Source organism: Belonocnema kinseyi, chromosome 5 (assembly GCF_010883055.1).
Source record: "Belonocnema kinseyi isolate 2016_QV_RU_SX_M_011 chromosome 5, B_treatae_v1, whole genome shotgun sequence".
NCBI lineage: Eukaryota > Metazoa > Arthropoda > Insecta > Hymenoptera > Cynipidae > Belonocnema > Belonocnema kinseyi.
Window position 1 is genome coordinate 79,148,016 of NC_046661.1, and position 11,299 is coordinate 79,159,314.

Consider the following 11,299-nt stretch of genomic DNA (forward strand, 5'->3'; position numbering starts at 1 on the left):
ATAGAGTATTCTTGCACAATATATCAGTGGAATTCTTCTTCATCACGAAACATTGTATCAGAAAACTTCTGATAATTTGGAATTTGTGGAACTTTTGAGTCAGAAATGTATTATTCCTGGGATAAAAGTTGATAAAGGCCTCGTAGAAATATTCGGAACCGAAGGAGAAAAAACGACTCAGGGTTTAGATGATTTACAAGAAAGGTGTATTCAGTATAAAAGAGACGGATGTCATTTTACAAAATGGAGATGCGTTTTTAAAATTTCTGATAAGTTACCGAGTCGATTAGCAATAGTTACTAATTCCAACGTTCTTGCTAGGTAAAAAATGATCTGAATTGTAGTAAAAAATGAATTTTTAATGAAAAAATGAATTTTAAATGAAAAACTGAATCTCGAATGAAAAAATGAAATTTAAATTTAAAATTATATATTTTAGATACGCAACAATAAGCCAAAGTGCAAGATTGGTGCCGATTGTTGAACCTGAAATTTTAAACGAAGGGGATTTTACGTTAGAAAAAGCCCTTGATGTTCATGAAGAAGTTTTATCAACGTTATTTCAAGTTTTTAAGGAAAATAATGTTTATTTGGAAGGAATGATTCTCAAACCTGCTATGGTATTGCCAGGAACAAATTCGAAGTTAAATTTCCCACCACAGGTACAAATCAATTTTTGATAACGATCTAAACATTCAAATTTCATTTTTGGAAATATTACATTTTGTTCTTGATTTATTTTTAAATAATTTTTGAAACTTTTATATATATATATATATATATATATATATATATATTTGGGAGATCAGCTTATTAAATATTATCATATAATCCTAAAACTGAGAAAACTTTTAATATCCCAATTTTTAAAATTAATTTAAATTCACTTTGTAAACTTATTTATTTCTAAAATTTTCAATTACTCAAAGCGCCAAGGAACCGTAACGCTTCCAGCATAAAAAATAAAATAAAATGTTGTACTAATGAGAAAAATGTCTTGAAAGAATATTTTCTGACAATCTTTTGTTACGATTAAATTTGTTACGAAATGGACTAATTGAATTTTTTAATTTTCATAGTAGACTTTATGGTTCCTAATTCAGATTATTCAAAGAATTGAAATGATTCAAAGAATTCGAGGAATTTGAGGAATTTAAAAAATGTCTTAAATTCCTTGACTTCAAGTAATTCTTTAAATTTTTTGAATGTGAGGAACTCAAAGAATTCAAAGAAATGAAATAATTCGTTAAATTTAAGGAATTCAAAGAATTATGAAATGTAATCAAATTCAAGGAATTGAAAGAATTCGAGGAATTCAACGATTCAAGGAATTCAACGAATTCAAGAAATTTAACGAATTCAACCAAATTAAGGAATGTAAAGAATTCAAGGAATTCAACGAATAAAACGATTTCAACGAATTGAATATATTCAAAGAATGAAAGGAATTTAAATAATTCGACGAATTAAAATAATTCAATAAAGTAAACAATTTTTAAAAATTCAACAAATTCAAGGAATGTAAATAATTGAAGGAACTGAACAAATTCATGAAATTTAAATAATTCAAGGATTTCAAAGAATTAAAGGCATTCAATGAATTCAACGAATTGAATAACGAATTTCAGGAATTCAAGCAATTTAATGAATTCAACGAAGTTAACGAATTTAACGAATTTAACCAATTCAAAAAATTTAAGGAACTCAGCGAATTAAAAGAAGTCAACAAGTTCAAGTAAACAAATTTAACGAATTGAATTAATTCAACGAATAAAACTATTTCAACGAATTGAATAAATTCAAAGAATTCGATGAGGTAAACAAATTGAAAAAATTCAACAAATTTAAGGAATTTCAAGAATTAAAGGAACTGAACAAATTTAAGAAATTTAAATAATTCAAGGCATTCAGCGAATTCAATAAATTAAAAGAAGTAAACGAGTTCATATAATTGAAATAATTCACATAAATCAACGAATTCAACCACTTCAACGAATTCAACAAATTCAATGAATTAAACGAATTAAAGGAATTTAAGGAATTCAGCAGTCAACGCATTGAAGGAATTCAACGAATAAAACGAATTCAACAAATTGAAGAAATTTAACGAATTCAAGGAATTCAATTAATGAAAAGAAGTAAACGAATTCACCGAATTCAAGGACTTTAATGAATTAAACGAATTCAACGAGTTGAACAAATTCAAAGAATTCAGCCAATTCGCCAGGGGGCACGAAATTTAAAAAGACGTTTTTAGAATGTCCAAAAGATGTGCCAAAAACGTCCTAAACCGTCTTTGGAACATGGTATGCTTTTTTAACGTTATTTGACCTGACTTAGGACGTTTTTAGGACGTTCTAAAAACGTCTTGGGATATTCGTGGGTCAATTAATTTAACCAATTCAATTCGTTCGAAAAACTCAATCAATTTAAGGAATTCAGAGATTTTAAAGAACTAAACAAATTCAAGGAATTTAAAGAATTCCAGGAATTAAACGAATTGAAGGAATTCAAGGAATTCAATGAAGCAAGGAATTTAACGAATTCAACCAAATCAAATAATTGAACAAAGTGAAGCAATTTAACGAATTTGACCAACTCAATGAATTAAGCAAATTCCACGAATTCAAAAAACTCAAGGAGTTGAAGAAATTGAACCATTTCAATGAATTTCATAAAAACAAACGAATTCATTCAATTGAAAGAATTCAACGAATTCAACACAATTAATGCATTCAACAAATTCAAAGAATTCAAGCTACTCAATTAAGTCAAGGAATTCAAGGAATTCAAAGAGATCAACACATTAAAGGAATTTAACGAATTGAATTAATTAAAAAAATTCTTAGAATGAATAGAAATTTTCATTAATTCATAAGATTCAAAAGATTTTAAAGTAATTTAAAGAATTCAATGAATTCAATGAGTTAAAAGAAATTCAAAAATAATTCAAAAAATACAAAGAATTAAAATAAAATTTTGAGAATTTAAAGAATTCTAAAAATTTCGAAATAATTTAAAAATTCAATGAATTCGAAAAATTACAAAAGAATTTACAGATTTCAACGAATTCTAAGAATTCTACGAATTTAAGGAATTTTATGAATACAAGGAATTCGATGTATTCAAGGGATTTTTAATCATTTGACTTCCACGAATTTAAATTATTCAAAAGATCAAAGAATTCAACGAATTTAAACAATTCTTCGAATTCAAGAAGTTCTATAAATACAAGAAATTCCATGTTTTCAAGGAATTCTATGAATCAAAGGAATTCTACGAATTTAAGGAATTCTGTGAATTAAAAAAATGATCTGAATTTAAGGAATTCTCTAAATTCTACGAATTCAAATACACAAGAACGCCTATGTAAGATCGACTGATTTAACAATTTCAAGAATTGTCACAAGGCATTCTTTAGTAATTCAAAAGATCAAAGAATTCCAAGAATTGAAATGAATTCAAAAGATCAAAGAATTCCAAGAATTGAAATGAATGCAAAGAATTATAGGAATTCAAAGAATTCAAACAATAAAAGTTAACGAAAAAAGTTCTGACCATGAAAATTGACGAATCTTAAAAGTAAGGAAAATTCAAGTCCCAACTTTTAAAATTATCGAATTTTCAACTGCCTTTGTATAATTATCAAATTATAAAATTTGCTCCTATTTAAACAGCCGAAGAAATGTAAAATTTTCGAGGATAAATAATTAAATAATTTTTCTAGGTAATGAGAAAATAGTCTTGGCACAATATTTTTTGATATTTTATTGAATTGTTATGTTTATGAAATTGACAAATTAAATTCTTTAATTTTTGTAGTCGAATATTTCTTTACGAATTTTCATTATTAAACCGCAATTATTAATTTATATCAATATTCTTCGTAATGATTATTATGGATTAATTTGATCATAAACAGTAAAATGTTTGCTTTGTACATTAATTAAATTATACTTTAAAAATGCTTAAATATATTTTTTAGACTATTGCAGAATATACAATAACAGCATTACAAAGAACAGTTCCAACAGCAGTGCAAACAATATTGTTTCTCAGTGGTGGTCAGCCAGATTATACAGCATTTTTAAATCTGAATGCCATTAATCTTTATGATAGCAAAAAACCTTGGACTCTCACTTTTTGTTTTGGTCGAGCTCTTCAGGTATGAATATAGAATTATCTAGATAAGAATGTAAAAAAATGTATTTCAAGAAAAATTTACCATACACTCAAATCCCGATATAAGATTGGTTTCGGACATGGCTTTCCTTAGCCTTGGTCCTAAACCGGGGAATTCCAAACACAACTAACGCGCTGAGAGTGCGGCCTTCGAGCTGTTTGTCACGCTTAACTGAGCCCATCGTCTCTTTCGGGACCGCGGATCCTCTCATTGCGACTCTGTGGAGGCCATCAGTTCTAGAAATATCGTATACCGGGTGATCTGATATCGGGAGTTGAGTTTACGTAAACATAAATATCGTACCCATTTACACAAATGTTCAATAATTCTTCAAATGTTTAAAGATCTAATCAAGGCTTATTGAAATAATTGAAAAAATTGAAACCCTTAGCTTAAAATCAATTGATTAACTGTAAGTTATAAATTTTAAATTATATAATAAATTAAATAACGGAAAAAATATTTAAATTAAATTCATTTTAATCCAGAACGAAGCGATGAAAGTTTGGAATGGAGATTCAACAAATATATTGAAGGCTCAGGAAATTTTTTTGGCAAGGGCAAAATTATGTTCGCAGGCTTCTGAAGGACAGATGGAAGAGGACTTTTCATTAAATGAAAACCAGTAAAGATAATTTGCATATTTTCTGTTGTTAACTATTCGTTACGAGCTTTGTACACTAAAACTATAATATTATTTTTTATATAATGCAAACTTTGAATATGGCGAATATCTTTTGTTCCGCTTCTTAATTTTTAAAGCATTCCAAAACCATAAAATTGTTTATAAAGTGAATTTTGTGTACGCTTTAAATTTATAAACCTCAATCAAACATGCAAAACTTTTTTCTAATTTGTAATAAATCCAAAAAACAATTTTTTAACTCAAGCTGTAACAAAATTTCTTTCCAAATTTCTAATTGTTTTTTATTGTATAGGGGTTTCAAAATTATCGCGAAAAGCAAAACGTCAAATTACTAGACATTTCAGCAAATGAAAGTGTTTCAGTGGATTCAAGAATGTAGGAATAGGAATAAATCAAAGAATCCAAAAGAATTCAGCGAATTTAAAAGAATTTAGAGAATTCGAAATAATTCAGAGAATTTGAAAGGAATCCAGAGAATTGGCCTTAATTTAAAAGAGTTCAGAGGATTTAAAATAATTAAGATAATTCAGAAGAATTTAAATAATTCAGATAATTCAAAATAATTTAAATAATTTAAAATAATTCAGAGAATTTAAAAGAATTCAAATAAATTCAAAGATATCATAAGAATTAAAAGAAGTCAAAATAACTGAAAGAATTCAATGAATTCACAGACTTTAAAGGATTCAAAGAGTTCAAGGAATTCACTGAGTTCAAAGATCTTAAAAGAATTTTTAAAACATCAAAAGAATTCAAAGAATTTAAAAGTATCAAGAGAAATCAGAAAAATCCAGCGAAATAAAAAGAATTCAGAGAATTCAATAAAATTCAGGTAATTTAAAAGAATTTGGAGGATTGAAAAGGGTTCAGAGAATTCAAAAGGATTCAATAGTATTGAGAGAATTCAAAATAATTAGGAGAATCTAATAGAATTCAGAGAATTCAAAAGAATGTGATTAATTTAAAAGAATTAACAGAATTCAACAGAATGCAGATAATTTAAAAGAATTTAGAGAGCTCAAAAGAAAATTAGGCGAATTCAAGCGATTTTAAGAAAATCCAAATAATTAAAACAATGAAAAGAATTCAGAGAAATTAAGAGGTATTCAAAAGAATTTTGAGATTACATAGAATTAAAAAATCCAAAAGATTATAAATAATTCAAATAAATTCAAAAAATTCAAAGTATCAAAAGAATTCAAAGAATTCAAATAATTTAAAGGAGTCAAAAGAACTCACAAAATTCAAAGAATTCACAGGGGATAAAAGATTCGAAGAGTTTAAGGAAGTCACAAAATTCAAAGAGTTTAAAATAATTTTAAAAAATTCGAAAGAATTAAAAAAATTTTAAAGTATCTAAAAAAATTTAAGAAATCCAGTGAAATAAAAAGAATTAAGGGATTTCAAGAAAATTGAGATAATTTAAAGGAATTTAGAGAATGGAAAAGGGTTCAGGGAAGAAAGGTTCGAATTCGGAAAATTTAGAGAATTCAAAAGGATTCAGAGAATGCAAACGGATCCAAATATTGTAATAGAATTGAAAGAGTTTAAAAGAATTCAAATCAAGTCAACGAATTTAAAAAACTGAAAATAATTTTTTTAAATTTCTAATCAAAGAATTAAAATACTTCAAAAGAATTCAAATACATAATTCAAAAGAATTCGGATAATTAGAAGTAAGTCGAATAATTTAAAAGAATTGAAATAACACAAGAAAATCAAAATAATTCCAAATTTTTTAAAAAATTCAGAATAATTCAGAAGAATCTAAATAATTAGTGGAATTCCAACATTTTAAAACAATTTAAAATAATTCAAATGAATGCAAAGAATTCAAAAAAAGTTCAAAGAATTAAAAAGAATTGAAAGAGTTCAAAATAACTAAAACAAAGAATTCAAAGAATTCAAAAGACTTTAGAAGAATTCAGAGCATTAACAAAATGCGTTATTAAAAAAATGCAATAGATTTAAAAAGAATTCGAAAGCAAGTTATACACTTAAATTTATCAGTGTCAAATCCCTCGTTCTATTATTTTTTCGAGATTATCTAGGTTTTCCCGTCTCTGTAATCTGTATAGCAATCTTCAACAGATTATCCAGTCAGAGTAATGAAATTAAACCTAATTTCATCTTTTACCTGAGGAGCTAATAGTGATCGTAATAGAAAATGTAGCTCTTCGATCACTGATTTAATTTATTTAAAAATCTCAAGGAGACTATATATTTTTATTCCAATTTTTTGGTAATATATTATAGTAATTTGTTTCTAAAAATCCAACTCTTAATATTAATTATATAATACTGAGTGGTTTGAATTGTTGTCAAGACTGGAATTTTAAAAATGATAAACGATTCACTTTGAATGAAATAATCCGATTCAAGAGTTCAAACACAGAGAAATAAGCTAAATAATAAATTGAATTAATTTTGTAATCATTTTTCGGATGTAGAAAGAAAATTCGTAAAATTTAGATAAGAAAAAAAAAAGAAAATTCCGATAGCCTTGGCAATGAAAAGACTGATGATCTTCAATGTCAACCAAGGTGCCCTTGTCTGACCTCAAAATCAGTGGTTCTCAATTCACGCCTATCAACGATTTTTGCGAGTTGAGATAATAGTAGCGAATTTCGTCACTCCGAATCGTCGATGAATTGCCAGTCCCCCAGAATCATCCTCAGCCACGTGGTTCCCCCAGGAACGTATCTTCTAATTTAAAAATCAAGCATCATTACATTTAATTTCTTCAAATTATTTATGAACAAAGATATACTCATTTTATTGATAAAAAATCGCGAAAATAGTTTTTCTCGTTCAAAAAATACTTATATAATAATAATTATTGATTATCTACTAACTAAATGACAAATTAATTTAAAAAAAATTTAGTTCGTTGCTTACTGCGTGGAAATTTTGTCTGACTATTCCTGGGAAAATTTCACGAAAATTGTTAAAAATTTTAGGAAGTTTTTAAATGATTCAAAAATGTTTGAAAACTGAAAAATGTTCCAAACAATTGTAAACAAAATGTTGAATCTTGGAGATTTTGAAAGAAATGTATAAACTTTTTTATAATTTCAAAGGCTTCAGGAGAATAAACCAATTTTCTTAAAAATCCTAGAAAAATTTATAATGATTTTTCATTTTGGAAAATTAATCTTCAGAGAATATTCATCTCGTCCATTTTTAAGAAATTTGTTTAACCTTGCAGTACAAAAAAATTCGAATCATTTTTTAATATGAATAGTTATAACAAGTTTTGAAATAATTAAAAAAATTTTTAAGATTTACACATTTAAATAAAATTTAGATTAATCAAGATTTAAAAAAAGAAGCTTATTAATCATTTTGAAAGGTTTCAAAAGAATTAAAAGAAAATTTTAAATGATTTTTGAAGTTCGATATCCCCATTGCTGCCACACTAACTAAGCATTCACATGCTCTCTCTCTCCACTCTCTATGTGATCACCTAAAAACTCATGACGATTCTTACGAAAAATTTTTAAGTTAATTTATCAAAGTTTCACTTCTGCTGTGTGATTCCACTGCTACACTGTGGGTTTTTCTTTTATTTTGAAAAATTAATTTTAAGAGAAAACTGAAAAAGATTTCCAAACATTGGAAAGAAATTTTTAAAACTTTAAGAAAGAACATAAATTTTAGAAAGAAGTCGATTAAGTTTGAGAAATTATACCTAGGATTAAAATTGGGTTATTGTGGATCACAAGTGGATTGCGCAGGATTATACTGCATTACTTTGATTTTTTGTATAACAAGTAGATTACCAAGGATAACATGTGGATTACCTAGGATTATAAGGGGATTACCTAGGCTTGCATTGAATTACTTGGATTATAAATGATTGACCCAAATTACAATTGGATGACGCTGCTTAAAAAGTAGATTAATTAGGATTATAAGGGGATTCTCTGGGATTAAACTGTATTACTTAAATTACAAAAAATGAGAATGAAGTATTATACTATATTACTTGGATTACTTCGAATTTCACGTGGATTACTAAGGATTGCAATGGGGTTACTCCAAATTCGAAGTGGATTACTCTAAATTAAAAGTTGAATACTCCAGATTAGAAGGGGATTACAGCGGTTTGTAAGTGAATTACAATTGGATTACTTCCGATTACAAGTAGATTAGATATAATTACAGGTAGATTACCTAGAATCAAATGTGGATTACCTCAGATTTAGATTATACTGGAATTATTGAACTACGTGTAGATCAAGTATGATTACAGGTGTAATACATAGGATTACAGATTAATTACAAATAAATTACTTGAAATTACACGTAGATTGTCTGGGAGCACATGTAGATAACTTGGGTCCTTAGGATTACCTAGGATTGCATTGAAATGAAAGTGAAAACCTTAGAATTAGAAGTGGTTTACCTATAGGATTAAAACTGGATTACTTGCATTATCCTCGCTTACAATTTGGTTACGCTGGATAACAAATTTATTAATCTGGATTGCAAATTAATTACTCTGGACTGCAAGTATATTATTAAGGATTGCAAGTGTATTACAACTGGATGACTCTGGGTTACACGTGAGTTACTATGGATTAGAAATGTATTACCCTGGATTACAGTTACGTTTTACGAGATTGCAAGTGGGATATACTGGATGACAAGTGTATTATATTGGATTACAATTGGACTATATTGTATTACAAGTGAACTATATTGAATTACAAGTGTTGCATATTGTATTACAAGTAGATTATATTGAATTACAAATTGATCACTTAGGATTAAAACTGGACTACGCGGTATCTCAAGTGAATTACTATGGCTTACTATGGATTAGATGTGGATTACGCTGGATTACGAAAGATTTACTGTGGATTATAATCCGCCTACTCTGTATTGCAATAAGATTAATATGGATTGCATTTGGATTACCTTGGATTACAATGGATTCTAAATAGATTACTCTGGATTACAAGTGTATTGTCCTGGATTACAAACGGATTACCCAGGATTACAAGTGAATTCCTCTGAACTGCAAGTGAATTATTCTGAACTGCAATTAAATTATTCTGAACTGCAAGTTAATTATTTTGAACTGCAAGTGAATTATTCTGGATTACACGTGGATTACGAAGGATTAAATATGGAGTACTATTGGTTACAATTGGGTCATGCGAGGTTAAAAGTAAAGTATACTCGATTAAAAGTGGATTATATTGTATTACAAGCCGACTTTATTGGATTACAAGTAAATTATATTCAATTACAAGTTGATCACTTAGCATTAAAACTGGACGACACTGTATCTTAAGTGAATTACTCTGGTTCATTATGGATTAGAACTGGATTACCCTGGATTACAAAAGATTTATCATGGATTACAATCCGTTATTCTTTATTATACCAGGATTAATATGCACTGAAAGTGGATTACTATGGATTATAAGTGGATTACTGTGGATTACAAGTGAATTCTTCTGGACTGCAAGTGAATTAGTTTGGATTACAAGTGTATTTATTACAAGTAGATTACCCTGGATTTTAAGTAAAGTACAAGTAGATTACCCTACATTACAAGGAGATTATGACAGGATTACAAGTGAATTACACTGGATTACACGTGAATTACTCTGGATTAAACGTGGAATACTATGGATTAAATAATGATTACTCTGGTTAAAAATTGAGGTTTACGATATTAAAAGTGGATTATACTCGATTACAAGTCGATTATATTGGATTTCAAGTGTACTATATTGGATTAAAGGTGGTCAATATTGGATTACAAGTGGGCTCCATTGAATTACAAGTGATTTACGTTGGATTACAAGTGGATTATGTTGAATTATAAGTGGATTTTAGTGGGTTATATTGTATTACAAGTGGATTAAACTGCATTAAAAGTGGATTAGACTGGGTTATAAGCACATTACTCTGCATTACAAGTGGAGTATACTGAATTACAAGCAGATTATTGTGGATTACAAGTGGATTACACTTTATTGCAAGTATATTATCCTGGATTACAAATAAATTGCACTGTATTACAAGTTGGTTACTCTGTATTACAGTAGAATAAAATGAGATTACTATGGTTTATAAGCGGATTACCTATTGGATTACAAGTGAATTGGATTACGGTAGATTAAAAGTTGATTACCATGGAGTCTAATTGGATTCCGCTGGATTAAAGTAGGGTTACTCTGGTTTACAAGTGGATTACCTAGGATATAGATGCATCCCAAATAAATAGTTAATAAAAAATTTTATTTCCCATTAAATTTGATTTTCCCCTTGAATTTAAAAAATACACGCGCACCTACCGTGCAATTGATAATGCTACTTTAAATTTTCAAATTCCATTTTTTTTTAAATCAAATCTTATCACATCCCTGCTTATCATTTCCATTATCTCAAAGTTGAGAACCTCTAGATTGCAATTGCGCCGGCGTGAGGCGCGAGCGCGAGACTTTCAGCCT

General features: G+C 27.9%; 1 protein-coding gene across 1 annotated transcript in view; it reads left to right on the top strand.

The window, feature by feature from the left end:
- LOC117172509 (fructose-bisphosphate aldolase-like) overlaps window positions 1-4,934 on the top strand; it is an 8,215-nt gene extending 3,281 nt beyond the window's left edge. The window contains exons 3-6 of the mRNA XM_033360521.1: window positions 5-321; window positions 440-662; window positions 3,986-4,165; window positions 4,672-4,934. Coding sequence (XP_033216412.1) covers window positions 5-321; window positions 440-662; window positions 3,986-4,165; window positions 4,672-4,812 — 861 coding nt within the window. The 3' untranslated portion in view covers window positions 4,813-4,934. The remainder of the gene's footprint in view (window positions 1-4; window positions 322-439; window positions 663-3,985; window positions 4,166-4,671) is intronic.
- The last annotated feature ends 6,365 nt before the right edge of the window (window positions 4,935-11,299 follow it).